Source organism: Catharus ustulatus, chromosome 18, assembly GCF_009819885.2.
Source record: "Catharus ustulatus isolate bCatUst1 chromosome 18, bCatUst1.pri.v2, whole genome shotgun sequence".
Classification (NCBI taxonomy): Eukaryota; Metazoa; Chordata; class Aves; order Passeriformes; family Turdidae; genus Catharus; species Catharus ustulatus.
In genome coordinates, this window is record NC_046238.1 from 11612554 (window position 1) to 11633934 (window position 21381).

Sequence of the window (21381 nt, forward strand, 5' to 3'; positions counted from 1 at the left end):
TTGAGGCTATAAATAAATACATACAAAGGTAAGTGGAATGAGCCTGCAGAGGCAATATATTGTGGTTTATTAACCCATGTGTCCATTCTGTAAGTCACTCATTAGCATCTCTGAAATAACAACTCTTCCCCTCAGTCTAAACCATTTTTAAGCAAAGGTTCCAGTAAATCCACAAGTCCCAGGCACATCAGAGGCACTGCAAATTGGTGCTGCCCTTCACTCTCTTGTCAAATATCCACCTAAAGAGTCCAACTGTATGCAGAGGACATGATATTGAGCACATTGAGAAGTATTGCATTGTCTGCTTTTGCATGGACACACTGACTACAGCAGGACATGTTTGTTTGGTAAATCACATTGCAGGGTCATACTCCCCCTCAAAAAGGGCACAAACAATCCCCAGTTCAGTGCAAAACCACTGAGCTTGAAGAGACAAGTTTATCACCCATTACAGAATAGTTCAAAATCAAATGCAGCCTGACATACTATGACTTTTTTTTCAGTCTTCAATACCCAGTACCTTTGCAACCTCTCACACACAGGTAATACATAGAAAAAGTGAGGCTGAAATGATAAAATATCTTCCCTTTCTCCACAATCAACAACTCCTGAGCCTGTGCTTACAGTTTTCCAAAGGAGCTGGATTCTTTAACAGCATGTCTCTCTTCAACAGCTGGAAAAGCAGAGTTTGCCTCCTGCAGATGTCAGGGCAGCTCACCATGTTTGGAAGGAAGCTAGGATGGACACTGCAAAAAGCATTCCCTGATCTTCACAAGCCTGTTCAATGTGCTACCAGCCAGCAAGTGATTTAGCACTTATCCATATGGATACTGCACCTATCTTTCATCAAGTCAGGCTAAGACCACTTGGAGTGGTTCATCACTTCCTGAAAATCAAGTGTCTTAAGCTGGCTGAAAAAATGACTTCGGAACACTAAATCCTTGTGTTTTGGGAAGGAAGGAAGGAAAAAGATTTCATTAAGATTTTCTTCCAGATGTAAGTTTCTGTGTGTAATTCAGCACCAAGGACATTATTTACATTAATTTACAAATGCTGCAGAAAAGTGAGGAAAAGGATATGCATTATTTACTGTGCACATAAGCACTGCATGAATTGATTTTTTTTGCACTACCCCTCCTCATTCTGTGCACAGACAATTTCCTCCTTCCCAGGTTTGCTCTCTGCCAGCTTCATTTCAGAACAGTAGAGGCCAATGTCTAATAGTAATGTCTAAATGGTGACATTTTCAAAAACATGCATTCAGAAGTGTGCAGTTCTGAACTCATTGCCTTGGTTTTCTTTGACAGCAGTTCATTTGCTAGACAATAATTTCAGATATCTTTCTACAGAACAGATTTAAAGATTATTTCAGATTTAAGTTTCTACGTTGTTTGCAGGATATGGATTAGGATTTTAACAATTTAATAAAGTTTCACTTTCTAGGGAATGCTCTTTGCAGCTGACTCTGAGTAAAAATAAGAGTTAAAAAACTCCCAACCAAACAAACACACCACAAAAATAGTTATGAACCCAAAAGACAAAAGACCCTCCTCCTCTCTGGAGCTGTAACTCCATTGAATTCATTCAGCTCCAGAGCTAAGCCATGGTTACTGATCATTTGTATACCCTGCATCTTCAACAGACACAAGGAAATCAGAGTACATCTTTTTTCACTGAGGGATATGAATTTCTGCACATAAAAGGATGTCCATGGACAGCTACTACAGCCCACTGAGCATGAATTTGTTCTGTGACTCTACAGTGACCTGATCATGACACCACACTCTAATTTCTAAAGTCTTGCCCAAAAGGTATTTAGGCTTGTATGATAAAAATTTGTATTTACATCCACTAAATCTAAGTATTCTCAATGTTCAGAGCACACTGTCCTGGAAGATAAACCAAGCTATGAGTTTTATCTCCAGTTTGCTGAGTCTCAGGCACAGAACAGCACTCAGGAGATGAGGCTGGGAAGGGCTCTCAGTTCTAACACTCTTGCAAATCAAAACACCAGGTGATTGTGGAATAAAGCCTCAAATCAGTAATTTTTTGTTTGCAAAGACTGTAAGAAGCAAAAAAACCCCAACCAAACAAATAAACTCATTGGAGATTCAAATGAATCTTGTGATAAAAAAAATACCACAAGGTATTGATATCACATCTGGTCCTGCTGTTGAAAAGCATTCCTCAGTGCAATACCAAGATTCTTTTCTAAAGACAAAATACACCCTGAACTACCTATCACCACATCTAAATGGATTTTGATGCTACAGTCCAGGAGAGGACATGCTCTGAAATGAGCTCTGAAATACACCCACACACCTACAGCCCTTAACTCCTGTTGTGAACAGCTGCAAGGGCTCTGGTGACAAGGAAGTTACACCCAACAGACAATAGCAGTTCAGCATTTTATAAGATTAAGAGGTGTAAAAGACAACATTTCTATTATCTAATCTACCTACCCCAAGACAAACCTGAACAAAATATTTAGGCAGACAATACTAGAGATCCAGAGCTGGTCCAGAACATGGTTCCAGCCACCAGTAAACCATGACTCACTCACTCACCCTAGCACCTGCTTCAGAGCCACTTGCACCACAATCATTGCTCATGAAAAATTTCTCTTCTGCTGCTGCTTTCACCTGTTTTTCAGCCTTCTACATCACTTTCACAATCCTTGGCATACTACTGAGAACACTTCCTGTTGAGCACTTCCCTTGGTGTCAGAAATCAAAGCTCCTCAGTAACAGTGACAGTGCTGAAACATCACCCTATGGTACTGAATGCTTGAACTAGAAGTCTTTTGCTAATAAACAGAAACAAAACTAATATTGAAATACCCATGGGAAAGCCTCAAATACTGTGGATATTTCAAATGGGAGATAATTATCTCAGTATCTATTAACTGCTACAGTGACCAGAGCACAAAGTAAATTCTCCTCTGACTCCAGAGCTATGGCTGGGGTTTGTGTCAGCTAACAGATGCACACTGTCCTGGACTGAAATGACCATTTATCTTCAACCAGAAATGACAAAACGTGTTTGCCTCGGACTGCAGAATCTTTCTGGTCACTGTCACTGCCTTTGCAAACTCCTGAGAAGAAATGAAGTGCTCTGACCTCATGCATTTTCCAGCAACAGCTGGACAGGAGCTGCCAGCCTGCCTACACAGGTTCTTCTCTGATGCAGGTGCAAGTGGAATCCTCCTGGCAGCTCCTCCTACACGACCATGAAAGAAAAGAACAGCTCAGATTTCTCTGGGTCCCTGGTACCATGCCAAGAAGCTGCACAAACTGAAACAAGCCAAGTTTACTAACAACACAAGAAACACCTGTAAAGAGCATGAACAGACACCAAGCACAGTCCTGGACACAGCCCAGTCAGCTACACTGCAGTGCTGACTTGCAGCACCCAGAAATGCACACTCATGGAGTGTGGGCCTTTAACTTGAGACTTGAAACAATTCTGAACATGGAAAAGTTTTAAATATTAAAATAAAGATCTATCCCACTTTTAAAATGCTTTATTTGATATCCCAAGCTCTAAAAAAACCTATACTTAAAATGAATAAGGATCATAAAAAACATAAACAGACCAACACCCTGAGTAACACCAGCAAGTTCATTGTTTGATGCAAAGTGAACGTCCCCTTGCTGGCAAGGCAGCGCTAGAGCCCCATGCAGTGAAGCTTTGCACAATCCTGACACAATGTGCTGTGACCCAGTAAATACCTGTGGCATCTGCTGTCCGCCCAAGGGCATGGAGCTTGCTGGTGTAGCAGACACCGCGGTGGTAGGCGGGAACCGTGGTCTGATTTGCATCCCACCTCGGGCCATAGGTGCGGTGATCATCTTTGAGGACAGAGGGACAACAGACAAAAGTAATCGCAAAACAAGAAATGCAGTGCACTGGCAGGATGAGAAGCACATGCAGCCTCAGGAGCTGGGCAGGGGGAGCATGAAGGGCAGGTTAGTGAGCTTTTTCTCTAAAGGTTAACCTAATGGGCTGGCTTGGAAATCAAACTGCTTCTTACACTCCTATTTCCTGAGAGAGCTGACATGCACACTCAGATTCACGTGTCAAGGGTGGACTATCCTGTCATTTCCATGAAGGGCCTTTCCTAAATTTTCCTGACATCTGGAAGTTCTAAAGTTCTTGGAAATACACAGATTGCTGTCAGGAACACTCCATATAGGAAGCTCTGTAATGTCACAGGTTTGTGATGTGCTTTCCCCCACTGTGGACTCACAGGTTTAGCAGTGTTGGCCAATGGCCCCTCTGTTAGAGCACATTTTGTCACACAGCTCAACAGCAGCTGGCAGTACAGTGCTCCACAGTGAGCAGATTTCACACCAGCCTAACCCATGCCAGTGTAACAGTGCCAAAGACAACAAAAAGGACTTCCAGGTTTGAAAAATCTATTTCCTTCCTTTTATAACCCAAAGGTATATATAGTCAAATATATCTTTTTTATTACTGCAATTTTGAGAAATACCTTTTTCTCTACTACTAAGGTGTGCTAAATTATTCTGAGGCCATGATCTTGCTCAAGCCAATTAATTTTTTGATTCTCCAACTATATAGACTGTGCACACTCTAAAGTACAATCATTTAGGGTAAATTATTAAGGTTAGCATTAGAATAAATTTTTATTTTAAAAGAGTAGTAGGGCTATGCTGCTCTGCAGTGTCCAAAAGTACCTTTCAGAACCATCAGCCTGCATGAGCCACACAGATTTAATTTTTTTATACCTGCACAGTCCTCTGCTACTTAAATTTTTTTATTACACCACATACTGGGAATTTACAACAAATATAGCATGTATTTTTGGCAGTACTTAGGCAGCTCTAGCAGATCCAATTATCAGTAAAACAGCTTCTGTTTGGGACTTCAAAGTCCTACAGTAAAGTTCTCTGGGGTACCTTTCTTTCCTAGCTTACATGTTACTGAGGAACCTACACAACCCTAACTAACCTAAGAGATAATGTAGTCTCCTTCCTATAAATGGTTTGGGGCACTCCTGCTTGATGTTTATGTAAATGGACTGAAGCAGCCAGCAACACATCTCTAGAGAGTCAAAGAATGCATGTGCTTACAATTGTTAAAAATAAATAAAATTAAATACAACATAGCAAGACTGAAAAAGGAAAGCAATAACTGATAAAGGAAATAGTGTCAAATTCAGCACAGCTGTTAGTTCACAACATCAGAGCAATGCAGTCCCTTTCCATCCAGGCAAAGAGGGATGGTCAGAGACAGGATTTCAAAAGGGGAACAAATGAGAGCGCTCAGACATCACACACACATGCACACGTGCACACACAGCATGCAGCAGCTGCCACAGCAAACACAACAACCAGCACTGCCACGAAGCACAGGATGCTACAAAGTGCAGTGAAGAGCTTCAGTATCAACATGAGAGCTGGTGAAGCAACATAACCCTAACAAAACCAAAAAAAAAAGGGGGGGTGGGTGGGGGAAATATCTTTTCAGGTACAATCACCCCATCTTAGACCCTCGTGAATGCACACAGATCTCTGGAGCGTGTGGAATCCCAGGCATGTTATGGTGACCCACATGTCCCATCTTGGCCATGTTTCTGAAGCCACACCACCAAAGTGTGAAGATTTAGATTACTTCCACTGAGGCAAAGGAAATTAGAAGAATATTCACAGGTTAAGTGTCTGGCAAACCACTGAACACCAGCATGATAAACTCCAATTCAAAGGCTTTCAGCTGTCTGTAGTATTGTGGTTGGTCAAGCATACAATTTTGGGTTAGGGCTTTTTGCACTTTTTTTTGAAATGTGTTCTTTGGAAAAGAAATACATATATAAAATATCACCAATTCTACTCTCTTAACAAAAGTAATCTATTTTCCCCCATTCTCCAGTTCATTTAAATTTACAAAAGCTGTGACCCTTTGACAAAGGAGTCAGGAAAGGGGGTTCCAAAGCAACATGTCTATAAAGAAGTTACTCTTCTTGTAAAATAAGAACACAACCAGAAATGTTTAAGTTCTTTTGGAAAAGATTTTAACTGAACACATATCCTCCTCCACAGTGAAATTGATTCTTATGAGTTAAAATTACAGACCCTGTAAATTGAGATAAATCAGACAGCAAGAAGGGGATCTCCCTCCAAAGTAAGCTACAAACCCCATTATTTGATAAAAATGAAGTAGACTAGAACAAATAGAATCCAGAACCTGTAACTTTCTTTTATCTAACATCCAAACATTCAGCATTCCATAAACACAGCTTCTGGTGAGCACATGTACATCCAGTGCCACTGCACTAAGGGCAGCTCAGATTTTCAGTCAGCATCAGCCATTCTGAGCACCTGAAGGAACTGCACCAGAACAGTGGCTTAACTTTACTAATACTTAACTGCAGTGGATTACAGATCTTTTTCCATAGTGCTGCAAGCATTTTGTGTGGGTCTCTGGTTGCATGGACACTACTGCCATGAGCTTCTCACAAGGACTAGAGCAGGGTGACATTGACCCCTGTGGTGTCTTTGTAACTTTAGAGAAGAACTTCTCACATGAATCCATGCTTAAACCTGGAACTGCTTTTACTTTTATGTAGGAAGGATTTGCAGAAACTTTATGGAAAAGGAAAAATGCAGACATAGCAAGCAAAATTCCCAGTTTGAAAGCCCTGAAAGGCTAAGTAAATGTAACAAGCAAAGATTAGAATAGGGTTTGTTTCTAAAAAAAGCTTCCCTGAACCAAATAAAGCAATCAAGGCAGATTTATTAAAAATGCTGATGCTACTGAAAAATTTACTAAATAGAAAGCAAAAATCTGGTCTTAAAAGAGACTTCTTATAAAGTAATCTTTATACACTCTCAACACTGAAGCTGCATTGTAATATTATAAACAGCCACAATCTTAAAATTATTATATACAGAAAATATTTAGACAAGTACAAGAAACCCATTTAGTTATTGGACTTCATAGTGGTACATTCATTTTAGTAGACTCATCTTGCAATGGCATGAACATAAGTGGAGTTAATCCTGTATGTGGAATATTCCAGACTCCATATGTGCTAGATAAAGAGCAATCCCCATATTTACTACACAGGACTGGATAAAGCTGCAATGCAAAACTGACTGTCAACTATGTTATCACCCAAAGCTTTTCAATGCACTGTGCTGTTAAGCCACTGGCACATGAAGTCACTAAAGGGGCAAGAATTGAGTCTACATAAACACAACCCATCTGCTTCAGAGTTGAAAAGAGCACCACCAAAGTTAGAACAAGAAAAAAAGTCAGTCAGCCTAATTCCCTGAAGCTCCCACCTGGAAATTATTTAAGAAACAAACAAGTTTTCATTCACATTTCAACTGTAGGAAGAGAATTCTGTATTGCTGCCAGTACTGTCCCAACTGTACTTACCACTGCTCAGCTTTTACATCCTGTGTTACAGTGACACAAGCCAAAGGAGCAATTCAGAAACAGAACTCGGCCACAACAACAAGGATGTGGCCACATGAGAGTTACCATGGTACAAGACACTACCCCTGATCCAAGTCTGGGAGATGTACATTGAAGAAGTAATTGCTATCACAGTCCACATAAAAAGCTTCTTACTGAATCTATAAAATTACTTGTGCACTGAACAGAAAATGGTGCTTGATAAACATGGAATGTCTGGGTATACAAAAAGAATTCTGCCATTAGTCCTAGTCAGCCTCATTTCATTTGTCTGCCTCTCTCTTCACCTACAGAGTAGTGATATTTGTACTTACCCATGTCTGCAAAATGCCTCAATATTAAAGATTATAGAGGCAAACCACAAAAGACTTCCATATTCTTGTGGAAAATGGGATAAGAGGTTCAGCTCAAGCCACTCCCCAGTTTTTTCCCCATGTCTCCTTCATACCAGACACACATCAAGAAACAACCACTGGGGCTGCAGGTGTATTGCAGCATAAAAAAACCATGTTAGACAACAAGCTTTCACCCAGCACTTTCCTTTTCTTAATGTAACTCTGCACTTGTGACACACACCATTTGTTCTTCACAATCCACATCCAGAACAAGAGCATCTAGATCTACTGCCCATTTCACTCAGAAGAAGAATGGAAGATGAAAGGACTGAAAGGGGAGTGCAGATTTCATAGTCTATACTATTTTTTTATAGTCAATACATGAAGATGGAAGGTAAATCACATGTGATTAAAGATAGCAGGCAAAGATTCACAGTACAGAAATCAGTTTACACAACAAAGCAGTCACCTAAGAGAGTTTAATGAAAGAAGAGTACCAACAGTCAGACTTGTAGTGTGCCCACAGGAGACCTTACTCATGTGCATTCCTGTGTCATACAGGCAACACTCGCTCCTACTTGGGACAGAGAGCATGCACAGAGAGGTTGGCAATGAAATCCTGCCTCTGACTCCAGGCAAAGGAGAAATAGAAGAGAACACCATATCCCCTTTAGAGAGGAGATGAGCAATGTCAGACCCCTCATCAGAAACCACCAGAAACCCAACTCCATGCTCATCTCTGGCATGCACTTGCCACAGGCCTGTGACCTGTGCCACTGCCCCTGGGCCCTTACCTGCCCTGAAGCTCCCATCTGAGCAGCCTGGGCCTGAGCTGCTTGCACTGCTGCTGCTGCCTGCTGCTGCTGCTGCTGGACCAGCTGAGCTCTTACCTACAGTATGAGAACAAAACCCAAAGTAAGCACACTTACCTGAGTAGGGTATGACACCTCTGTATCAACTGCATTGACTATGCTCATTGAAAGGGGGATGGAGACAACACCAGCCTCATAAACTAAAGTTTTGCAGGTTTTTTGTGAAAATAAGTTCCCATGTTCAAAACATTTAGAACAGTTTTCCCATAGACTTCACACCCAATTGAACAACTTTTTGCAACTTCTTACCTCTACTATCAGGTCTTAGGTATAAAAATAATAGATACTTAAATTCTTTGCAAGCCTACCAATGACCAGCATTGCAAATGTTTATACATTCATTACATCTGTCAGTGTGACAATCATGGCATTTAACTACTCCTAGCTTAGCTGGTAGGAGCACAAAGTGAAGGTATCAAGTCATCCATTTCCAAAGTGTGGCTGGTACTCCATTCCCAGCAAGTCCCAAAGAAAACAGGTCTGAGCTTTGGCTCAACAGCAACCTATGCAGCCCAGATAAAAATGACTGCAACACTTCAAAAAGCTGCACCATTCAGAGTATGACCCAGCAAGAGATCCAACAGAGTAAAACTATTGTCTTGCCCACCTCTCTTCAAGGCGGGAACAACCAGCATATTAAATAAACTGTGACCAAAACCTGCCAACATGGCAGCAGAAGCAAAGCCAGCATGGTAGAGAGCTAACACTGGCTGCAGTCTAAAACAATTCAAAGTACTTCTAGAAAAGTAAACAGCACAGAGATAATTTTTCTTTCACCAGAGTATGTTTCTTTTTCTTTTTTACTTGTCCATTCAAGAGTGAGACAATAAATTATTTTAAAATATTAGCTGCATAAATGGTTTTCACAGATTTCCAGAAACTCCTAGGTGCAAAACTGTTCTCTACTGGCAGGCCCAGATATAAACCTTTGAACACCCTAACTCTGCTAACTGCAGATCTCTTAGTAAGTTATGGTTTTCCTAGTTCATTATTAGCAAAAGTCAGGTATATTTTTTTATTTCTCTAGGGGGTCATAACAAATCACAAATCAGCTGGTCACCAGCCCTTACCTGCATGGCTTTTAACTGCTGTGGCGTGAGAGTAACAGGCATAACCTGACCAGGAATTTGTCCTGAGATTGCCTGAGGCTGAGATACCATGGGCTGGGGTTGAGGCTGGGATTGTGGTGGAAGTTGAGACTGTTGTGCCTGAGCAACCTGTTGTTGTTGCTGCTGCTGCTGCTGTTGCTGCTGTTGTTGCTGCTGCATCTGTTGTATCTGCTGTTGCATGACTTGCTGAGGTGGCTGCTGCTGTATCTGCTGTTGTGGGATCTGCTGCTGCTGTTGCTGCTGCTGCTGTTGCTGCTGTGCCTGCATGACCTGTGCTGCCTGCAGCTGCTGCATTTGAGCAATGCGCTGCAGTTGCTGCTGCTGCTGTTGCTGCTGTATCTGAAAAGGAGGAGAAGCCAGGATGTTAAAGCTTCCAGCAATGTGACAGCAGACTTACTTTTATAAACCAAAAGTAAACAGAATCCTAATACATCAGATTGATGCTTTAAGCCCACAAAGGGAAAGCCCAACCTTTTCATCCACTCATCCCTTGTATATCTCAACCCTAAAAGGTTCTATAGCCTGTGTTTCCACATTATAAGCTTTCCTGTAACTTTTAAAAGCAAAAGTGAAGTCCATCAGTTCTCCTGTACAAATGGGCTCAGATAGTGTTTCTCAAATGTAATCACCCCTTACCAAAAACTGCACAAGAATATGACAGCAGAAGTTCCCCCACCTGCTTTTCTACCTAAGGATGATATATATATCTATATATACACAGGTGTATATATACACACATTTTTTAAAGTGGCAACACATTATTCACACAATGACAAAACAGCCATTATTGCTAGAGTAATTCAAGTGCTGTTCTTCCCAGTTCCTGCCAGAATGAAAGAAAATCCTGGCATTACAAAAAGAAAGAGACAAAGATTTTAATTCCCTATTGCTATGACAGAAGAAAGCAACAAAACATGTGTGAAGCCTTTCCTCTAGCATGTAAAATAGTGCTGTCAGTTAAGTTGCCAATCTAACCTGAAGCCCTACCCTGAAGTGGAAATGTGTTAGTAACAGGCTGAGCTGATACTCCCACACAAGCCAAGCCCCACCCGACAAGTAACCCATCACCAACCACATTTGCCACTGTAGCTGTTTGTCATCACCTGCTGCTGGTTCTGCTGCTGCTGCATCTGCAGTTTCAGCATGTGCTGCTGCTGCTGCTGGACAGCCTGCAACTGCTGCTGTTGTTGCTGCTGCTGCTGCACCACTGCAGCGGCCGCTGCCTGCTGCTGCTGCACCTGGAACTGCTGCTGCATGGCTGACTGCTGGGCCTGGAACTGCTGCTGCTGCTGCAGGGCCACCTGCTGCTGCTGGAACTGCTGCTGCTGCTGCTGTTGCTGCTGGGCGATCTGCTGAAGCTGAAGCTGGGCTAAAGAGAAGATAGACTGTACTTAAAACACAATACCCAAATAATGTGAGATTAATTAAGGTCCTTCCTTAGCAGTATATACTTTTACTTCTTCAAATGGAAGGGGCACATTAACAGCAGAGTTAATGACACTTTGTACTACCAACCTGTAATTCATTCTGCCTCTACTGAGTCAGCAACCTAAGTAAAGAGAGTAAAAAATTGCAGGAAGAAATGTGCACTGAGGTCACCAGCAGGAAGCACTGTACATGGAAAACACAGGTGAGCTCTACATAAACAGTGTTCTGAAGCTGTCATGATGAAAGCAGGATTTGCTCATATGACAGCTACACTGTTGTTTGCTATACTAAAGAAGACATTTATTCAACCAGGTAGCAGTACTTGAAATCAATTCTTTCCCAGGTTCACTTGGCTGATTTAGCCAGAAGTATGCCATCTCTTCAGCACCCTTTCCTTGGGGAAAGGACTCCTTACTGAAAAGCTGATCTAAAAACTTGAGTAGCTGGAGTAAACTGAACACTTACTCTGCTGAGTAGCTGTAGAGACACCAGGCATCCCATGAGGGGCCATTCCTGAGGTTCCAGGAGGCTGCTGCTGCCCTGGGAGACTCATCTGCTGTGCCATAGGACCAAGGCCTGTCATGCCACTCATTGGTGCTCCCTGAGCTCGGGAAGCCATGCCCATCCCAGGCGCCCCAGCCGTGGGACCCCCCGTCAGATTCTGCAGGGCATTCATCGGATCTGCAAAGACAATAGACACTGATATGCAGCCAGCCATGCAACTGCTTTTCCAGAATCCTCTGCTCTCCATCATCCACTCTCTGATCTGGCAAATTCAGACCAGGACTGGGTCCAATACTGTGACAAACTCAGCTTCACTGCCCTGCCTGTGAAACAAGGTTTACAGCACATCTCTGACTCTCTGTAAATAGAGACGATTTAAAGTGCTTCAGTGTGAAATTCCAAACAGATTTTAAATACATCAGAGAAAAGGAACATACTAGCCATCTCCAACATCAAAACAAGCTGCCAACAAAACTCCATGAAGATATAAAGCTCTTAACCTCAAAAACCAAGAGAGTCCCACTGTGGATCTTCCTTCTCAAGTCAGAGAAGCAATGCTCATAACTGAGGATGTACTTTCCTACACAGTTCCCCCTCCAACATCACTGTTATTATGCACTGAATAAATTCAATGCCTCTCAAGACAGTTTTCATAATCTGAATCCTGGGCACACAGAAAAGTGAAGTTAAAGACAGAAAGACAATTCAAGAGATGAAAACACAACACGGGGTGCAGAAGCAATATTAACCAGGTACAGAACACACACCACCTCTTTCTTAAGAATACTTATAAAATAATTTCCAGCAGTCTGTTAATCAATCACAGACTGCATATTTGCCCTCAGAGGGATAAAACCACAGGACCATACTATGTCCCTAACACCCACTGTGGTGAGAATTAGCACAGAGGCAGAAGCCAGGATCAGATCTAAGCTCACCAAATGGCCCCACAAATATCTCTGCCTCTGGTGCAACACCTGAGGCAGCCACAGCTTGAGGCAACAGGCAGGAACCTGGGCTGCTCAGCAGGAGATTATTTTCAGTCACTCTTGTCCTTTCATGAATCCTGGTGCTATAAGCTAACAAAAGTACAAACAGGGGAACCAACAAGTCTGCTGTGTTCATCCAAAGCACTGGCCAAGCCTGTCACTCTCATCACTGAACAACTCCAAGACTGTCATGCCCCCTTTCTTACTCCAGCAGCATTTAATATCCCAGCCAGGGAATACACAGATCCTTTATTCTTAGTACACCACAGCCCTGATTTCTAAGCTGTTCTATTTAGAAATGGAGAGTACAAGGGAAGGAAGAAAACAACAGAAAAGGAACTCTTACCGCTGACTGAAGCTTGAGATTTCTTATTGTCTGCAAAAGTAAAAACAATTAATCATCTTTGCTAATATTGTCACATTGAACCTTTGGATATACAGTAGTTTCACGAATACAAGCCGCACGGATTATAAGCCGCACCCCCGGTGCCTCGACAATGTTGCTGTCTTTGTCAATAGATAAGCCGCACCCCGAATATTAGCCGCACTTTGTTCGTTGCGAGAATCCGTGCGCAGCTTTCACAAATTGGCCAATTAGTAAGAGGATCGCGGCATAGCGGGCTTTACTGGCTCGGGGCGGGGCCAGGAAGGCTCGGCCCGCTCATGGTTGCCGACGGGGGCGGGTGGCCCAGCTCAGCGCCACGGCTCGGCGGGGCTGGCCGGGTGGTGCTGCCGCCGCCGCCGGGCTCGCTGGCCCCCCTCTCCCGTCAGCACCGCCCCGCTGCCGCGTTCGCTCGCCCGGCTGGCAGGGCTGCCGCCGCCGGGCTCGCCGTCCGCCCCGCTGCCGCTTTCGCTCGCCCCGCGCCGCGGCTCGCGGCTCGCGGTTCGCGGCTCGCGGCTCGCGGCGGCGCTTTCGCTCGCCCCGCCGGCAGGGCTGCCGCCGCCGCCACCAGGCTCGCCGGCCGCCCCCTCCCGTCTGCACCGCCGCCGCGTTTCCTCGCCCTGGCCGGCACTGCAGGCCCCCGCACCGCCGGGCTCCCCCACGCTGCTGGCCCCGATTCTGCTGGGCTTCCCCCGCTGCCAGGCAGCCCCACCCGCCGGCTTTCCTGCTTCTGCCATGCTCCCCTGCGCTGCTAGCCCCAGTTCTCCCGGGCTCCCCCGCCCTGCTGGCTCAGGCTCTGCCGCCCGCCCCCGACACTGCTGGCCCCGCCTCTGCCAGGCTTTCCCACCTCTGCCGGGGCCGGCCGGGCTCCAGCTTGGCTTGGGGCTGCCGCGGGCTCTCACTTCCGTGTTGGCAGCTTTTAGAATTTTGTTAATAGATTAGCCGCCCCGGAATATTAGCCGCACTTCCGGGTTTCCACCAAAATTTTGGTCAAATTGGTGCGGCTTGTATTCGTGAAATTACTGTACTCTACAAGAAATACATTCACATCATATTTTTAAAAATAAAAAACCCCACTATCTACTGTAGCTCTAATAAAATATATTAACCTAAGCCAATTTGGCAATCAGAATGCTATGTAAAAATGGAAAGAAGGCAAAGATACAGGAAAAACTAAGAAACAGCAAAAGCAGTAAGTTGAAACAATTTCTCAAATACTTTTCAATTACAGGTGATGTGTAAAAGAAGCAGTATTTATAAATTAGGCATGCATACTACAGGAAGATTTTTAAAGCAACTTGTTAAGAATCACATCCAGAATCGCAGACAGAAGCCCTATAATTTACTTTTTGGTTTTCTTTAATGAGGATTCAATGAGTAACCATGATTGAGAAGAAAACCAAAACTAAAACATTACTTACGAATATCTCGGAAATGGATAATAAGTCTGGCCACAAGCGAAAGATATTCCTCCTAGAGGTGAAAAATGAGTATTTTAGCACAAGAAATGAAAACAGAATAACCATTGCTTTCTGGTTCTTCAGTATTCTTCCTCAACATACTGGATTCTACTTTGCAATGTGTGTGGGCTTTTCAGAGCTGTCCACTTCCAAGAAACAGTCTGTTTATTAACTAGGAATATTTTGACTAACACATCATTGTGGTTGGTGGTACAAGAATGCCAAGAAACCACAAAATTCACAGGAAAGAATTTCCCTGACAGCCACACTAACAGGACTACAATATGCAAACATTATAAACAAACATACCTTCTCCACTTCTTATCCACTGTAATTCCTTTTTTATAAGGACAGAACCTGCTTACTTGGCACAATGAATTATTTGAGTCCTTGAATTGTGTCACATTTGTACTACAGTAACTCTTTTAAAAGCTAAATTCATATTGCAAATACAAGTAAATTAATAACTTGGAAAAATAATGTGACAGAAGTGTCAGAAGTGAAAAGACAAATATTCCTGAAAATATTTTCTTAGTGTGCTTCATAATTTGTAGGAAGTTGCAGAGGGCTGAGACAGCCTTCCTGCCCAGGAAACAACTCACCAGGGAGGATGCCAGCAGGGGATGCAGATTTGTGACATCAGCATTGTAACATTTTCACCAAGACAAGTAATACTTCAAATATGGATCATTTGGAGACAGCAACAGTATCCAACTTCTCATAACACAGCTCCAAAGAAGAAGTTTATGATTTCATAGAGTGCAGAACTGTACATTACAGCCAGACTTTCACAGAGACCATGGTTCTTTCCTTGGGGTTATTCCTGACAGAGCCTTTTCATTGATAGCCTAAATTTTTCTGACCATCCAACTGGAATGGTGCTACATTGTACATGAAGGAAATTCTTTGCAATTCACTACAAACAAATATTCAGGTAAGAAAAGTGTGGTTCCATATGTGCATGAAACACTGCAGCATCAGCAAAGCTGTGTTGCACTAAGCCCAGTTTGATGCATCTATTGGATGCAGAACTTCTCACTTCCCCTCAAGGTAAAAGAAGCAGCACAAATAAATTAAATTTTCAAACAACTCTGTATATTTAAGTCCACTGGTTTTTTTATTTCTCCAATTTGTTACAAACTTCTTTTGACACCCAATAACTTCTGGAAGCAAATAAAGATTTACCCTTGTTTTGGCCTTCATAAACACATGGCTCTCCATATCTTTGCTAGATTTATTATGGGCAACACCAGCTTTCCTCATAGCTTCATCACTGGAAAAAAAAGGAAAAAATCAAGGTTGGGTATTAATTGAGGGCATTGCAAAATACTTCCTGTAGTTAGAAAGGTAGTGAAGTTAGAAAGGTCTGTGAAACAGCTTTTTACCCCTCTCTCATTTATAGATTAAAAACAAACAAAAACCCAAATATCCACCACCAAAAAAAAAAAACCCAACCCACCACCACATATTACTTAAAACTGCCACCCTTTGAAGTTTCTTCAAATAATGGAGGAAAAAAGCCAACTAATTTCCAAAAGGCAACACAAATATTCTTTGCAGAAATTCAAGACCAGCTGCTAAACGAGTCATTATTTTACTGCCTGATGTATTATTTTGACAAAACAGGACTTGTTTATCTGAGGAAAGCTGAATGACAGGATTAATGTAATCCATGTTTGGCAAACAAAGAGATTGAGCTTCCTAGCATCAGGATTTTCCAAAAGAATTCTCCAAACATAAGGTGGAAGAATAAAACAAAAAAAGCTTGCCTTAAGGCACAGAGGCTTAAGCAGTGAGGGAGGACAATGAGTGGGAGCATTGCTGAGGGACAGAGGATGGGCAGGGTGGGAGGGGACAGGAGTGCAAAACAATGGGCACTCAGCACATCAAAGAGCAGCAACCAACTCAACCTGCAACGTGAAAAGAAAGATCCTAAAAGGAGGAGTTCAGCCAGGTGAAGCTCTCTTCCAAACATCCAGGCATTGCCATTCTCAGAAACTTCCCTGCAAAACCTGTTCTTTTTTAAAGCAGCCTGGCAGTTACAGTCCAAATTCCATAAACAAGTGATCAGGAAATACTTTCACTTCGTAATTAACATCTCAGAAAGTTATTTCTCACTGACTGCCATTGCATTGTAGCTACCCTACCCTAAATACACGTCAGGGCAGTGACCCCTGGAAGTTTCAGCCACCATGAAGAGGCACTACTGGGTCTTTTCCCCTGAATTTCCACCACCAGTTATGCAAAAGGAATGGTGCCTGCACCAAAGGAAACTGCTTCAGCTTTGGGAATTAACTCAGTGACAGTCTCAGAAGAGAAGAGCAGATGCTGCAGCCTTAAAATGCAGGAGCTTAGGCTGCCACAACTCACACCTTTACCTGGCAAGCCAGCAGCTCACAGCTGAACTGCTGCAGTCTTTAACACAGAGCACAGTGGAACACTGCACCTGCTGGAAGGCTCTCATGGGAACCGTTTGTGGGGTCTGGCAGCCACCAAAACAATGCTGCTTATACAGGAAGCTTACTTAAACTGAAGTGTATAATGCAGAGTAACTATTCCTCCATGGGCAAACAAGCCTTGAAGTGAAGTGCTCACAAAGGAGCTCTGCTGTGGAGGAAGAAGCTATATCCAATTCTCTATGAACAAGTCCTTTTTCCATACTTTCCATTTTGTAAAGGCTGCCTCTAAACCCACACTCTGAAACCTCCTCAACTTTCCAGTCCCAGTACAATAACAGTGCCTTTCATGTTGAGAGTACTGAAAACTGAGCAGACAAAAAGAGAAGACAAAGGTTGCACTGAGGCAATAAATAAAGTAACATGTAAGGAGCACTCAGTGGATGTGATAGAGACAGTGACCAATATGGTATCAGGAGCTTGAAAAAAATCCACAGCAAAGAAATTATCTGCTTTTATATGGATCATTTCCTCTGGACATTATAGAACATGAAAGATCTATTACTGTGACTACATCTGTGTTGGACAGGATAAGGATTTAACAGGGAGGTCTCACAGATATGGATGCATAACTGAAAGATCTTTGAATGTAAAATCTGAAGAAGGAATAGAAATGATAGCAAGTTTTAATACAGAAGAAAAAAATTGCTGAGCCAGTCTTACTGGGTAACTAGAAAGCAAAGTGTATGTTAGCATGTGAGTTGGAAGGGGGTTTTATGACTCTGAGCAAAGGATAAATCCACCTCAAACAAAAGATGTTTTTACCAAGCAAAAAGATTTTCACAGGCAAACAAAAAAACCAATATTACAAGTAAAATAAAAATTTCCATTACCAAAAAACTAAAACAACTTCTAGCTTAAATTGTAATATACTAACTTTTTGTAATTAAAAATAGCAACATAAATATAGCAATATTAGTAGTTATAATAAACTATAAGTAAAAGTAATAATTAGTTGTCATGTTTTAAAATGCTCTACAATAAAAAGTATATAATACATAGTAACCAGAACTAAGGTTAGCTTCAGACAAACCCACAACTGTGGCTAAAAAGGCTGTGGGCTGAGCTCCTGTCACCCACAAGCTGTAAATTACTGCATCATTTAAATACAATAAACAACATTTTCAAAAACCACCTAAAACCCTGCATCCCTCGTTTCAGCTCTTACACATCTCCCTTACTGAAAATGCCACTCCAAGCTCTCCATGTCCTATCTGTCAGCATCCCAATAAAAGTTTAGACTAGGAAAAAATAAAACCACATAACTTCTTCCTTGTTACATATATTTAACTGCAATCAACATAAAACCAGTTAGATTAAGACTAAGGAATTCAGCTAGGAAAGAGCCACAGCTTTAGCACAGAGCACATTCCTTGCAGAACACTCAGCTCTACAAAACTTTAGGAACTTGATGATGCCGACCAATTCAACCTTCATCTGCCTTGTAAGCACCTAGTAAATGTATCACTAGTAAATGAGCACTAAAAATGTGCATTTCTGTTTCATGCAGAACACTCAGAGTTGTGGTTTCACAAGATGAAATGTTCAACACCAACACCAGCTTCGGGAATTCCCCCTTCAGTCTCAAGAAGTTTGTTTCCAGCCCAAATATGTGCAGCCTCTCACTCAGGCTAACTGGTCTAACAGAAAAATCTTGCAGAACATGTTCTTCAAAACTGCCTGAGCTCCCTGCTCAGTCCACACCACGACTCTGTGAATCAGTGAAACACCAGGACAAGGCAGCTCAACACATCCCATTCCCACCCTCAGCACAATTCCCTTCTAACACAGCCTCCAAGCAGCTCAGGGCAGGAACAGCACACAACCACAGTGAGTTTACAGCCCAGATCAGGTCTGTCCTTCAGGTAACATCAACATCTAAAAACATATCAAGGAAAGGCCTTTAGAAGGGAGACTGCCAAGGCACCAGTGTGTACTGGCTCTCTGTAAGGGCTACAATAAAATGGTGCCCTGCAAGCAAAAGTGTATTTCCAATTCCTACATCACTGTGACTCCTGGAACAGCCTGGGAGAAGCCAGAGCTGTTTCTCAGCCTCAACCATTGGAGCTCAGGCTCCCTCAATCTTGCAATAGTATGGAAGTTCTGCTTAGAGCTACAGTCACCCAGAACCTAGTGCTGCAGGAGGCTTCTCAGGACATCAGAAGCACGATTCCCTCAAATGTCCACAACCAAATCATGCACATGGAGCCCTGACACGTTCCTCAGGATACCCACTGCCCACACTGACCTGGGCATTCACATAACATCCCTCCTGAAAAACACAGCCAAAACCCAGAACACTTAAATTTCGTGCTGTAATGAAAACCCAAGTATGGAACTGCCACAGATTGAGCCATCTGTATCCAGCAGCTATGAAGAGGCACTCAAAATGAGTATGTGAATGCCTTCATGCTTTTAATGTTCAAGACCAAGTATTAACATTCATGTTGACAAATCTCACTTCTTGGTTGCAGGTTGAACTGGAAGATATACACACATTTAAGACTGTATTTCCCTAACTGCTCAGAACAACCTGCCCACAAATTATAAAAACCTTCAGATGATTCACCAGATATTTAATTACCTCCCTCTTCCACCTACTGTGTCAGCCTCTAATGACAAACTGAGAGCTTCTGGAAAGAAACAGGAACTTGTTTCTGTCGAGCAGAGCTCAAGCTTTTTAGCAAGTGCATTGCTTTTATTTCTCATTCAACAAACTCTGCTTCTGGCTAACTTCATCTTACTCCAAGTGCCACATGAAACCAGGCCAGGCTGTTTTCAGATATCTAACACACAATGATTGCTTAGCAAAATCTGCTGCAGTCACTGTAACCACTCATCCCAGTAACACTTTTGCTTGCTTTGTAAACAAGGCCATGAATACAAATATCTGATCCATATTGTAAAACTGCATGGAGTGCAAGGAAGTGACAAAAAAAGACAGCCTACATCTGTAATAAAAATCACACGAATGGTACAGAGACATCTGCGCACTTGTGCAAAACAAAATAAATAGAGGATATTTATTACAAGTTTAGGATTACTGTCATCTCTTTATTTGGCATTAAACTTATAGATTTCTTGGTCAGTGGCAGCAATTTTTTAATCCCTTGTTGCAAATGTCCATTGAAACATTTATGAGCATTGTTTGCTGCTCAGAGAACAGCATTCCAGTTTGCAGGGTAAAGACAAACTCCAAGTTTTATTGTGTTAGGTTTGCATGTGCTTACTCATGTTTATTTCCTCAAAGCCACAGAGTATTCAAGGGCACTTTTGTCTGCTTGTTTTGATGAAGCAGTAGAAGAACAGGAGAAGAGGTAAGGAATTAATCTAACAAGATTAATGACTTTATTAATGACTTTACAGAATGTTTAGAAACATCCACTGTGAGCACCAAGAAAGCCTGCATGGCTCTGACAGACAAACACCATCATTCTTCAATGAATGCCACAACAGTTTAATTCTGGAACAGCACCCTAATTGTAGAAAACCCACTAACACTCAAACTACTTATATGTCATTAAAAAAATAGCCCCGTTTTAGATATTGATTGTTACAATCAACAAGGGAATATCAAGCTTCCCAAGTATACATGAATTAGCACTCCAACATTACTTTAGAAACAATGAACAGTGCTTTTACTTCTATGCTCACCACCTTGCACAGGGTAGAAGAGCCTTCCAAAAATAGAAAAAGCCTGCAGAGCAGCAAAATAATTCAATGAAAGCAATTGTTTCACGAAGGAAAACCATAAAGGCAACAAGTTGAACTTCAGATTAAATCACCAGCATTTTTATTTCATATTTGTCCCCAAAAGACAGACACAAGCCCATAACAGTGATTTTCATAAGGTTGAATGTGCCAAATTTCACAACATCACGGACACCAGCAAAATCAAAGCCCTAAAACAGACGGTGTCAAGCAGATTAGGAAGCCGATATTGCTGGAGAAAAGGAAAGTGAAAGAGAAGGAGGATCGGAAAGATTAAGTCAAAGAACAGTCCCGGTTACCCCCGCACAGGGTCTGAGCAGATCCTGGTAACGAGGCTCCCTCGGGAGAGGGATCCCCTGGGACAGAGAACACCGGGGCTCGGGCACGGCCCCGGGCAGGCAGGGGAGGGCCGGAAGGGCTCGCAGAGGAGCGGGCACGGCCGGAACACGGTCCCGGGGCGGCCCCCGGGGGCGGCGGGAGCCGAGGCCCGCGCGCGGCCTACCCAGCACCGAGCCCGCGGCTCTCACTCACATCTGGCTGACGAGCTTCTGGCGGAAGTTGGTGCTGCGCCAGTCGGTCTCGGGCCCGGTCACGTCCATCGCCGCCACCGGGAGCGCCTCCCGCCGCCGCCTGCCGCCGCTGCCCTGGGCCTCCGCCGCGGAACAGCCGCGCCGCCGCTTCCGGCGCGCGAG

At 42.9% G+C, this 21381-nt stretch overlaps 1 protein-coding gene across 1 annotated transcript in view; it reads right to left on the reverse strand.

The window, feature by feature from the left end:
* The window catches only part of MED15 (mediator complex subunit 15), a 28166-nt gene extending 6812 nt beyond the window's left edge, over window positions 1–21354 (reverse strand). Inside the window, exons 1-9 of the mRNA XM_042779817.1 lie at window positions 21221–21354; window positions 15708–15795; window positions 14484–14535; window positions 13027–13056; window positions 11653–11868; window positions 10863–11128; window positions 9721–10098; window positions 8573–8668; window positions 3732–3851 (exon numbers count right to left, since the gene is read on the reverse strand). Of these exons, the coding sequence (XP_042635751.1) occupies window positions 3732–3851; window positions 8573–8668; window positions 9721–10098; window positions 10863–11128; window positions 11653–11868; window positions 13027–13056; window positions 14484–14535; window positions 15708–15795; window positions 21221–21288 (1314 nt within the window). The 5' untranslated portion in view covers window positions 21289–21354. The remainder of the gene's footprint in view (window positions 1–3731; window positions 3852–8572; window positions 8669–9720; window positions 10099–10862; window positions 11129–11652; window positions 11869–13026; window positions 13057–14483; window positions 14536–15707; window positions 15796–21220) is intronic.
* Window positions 21355–21381: the final 27 nt, after the last annotated feature.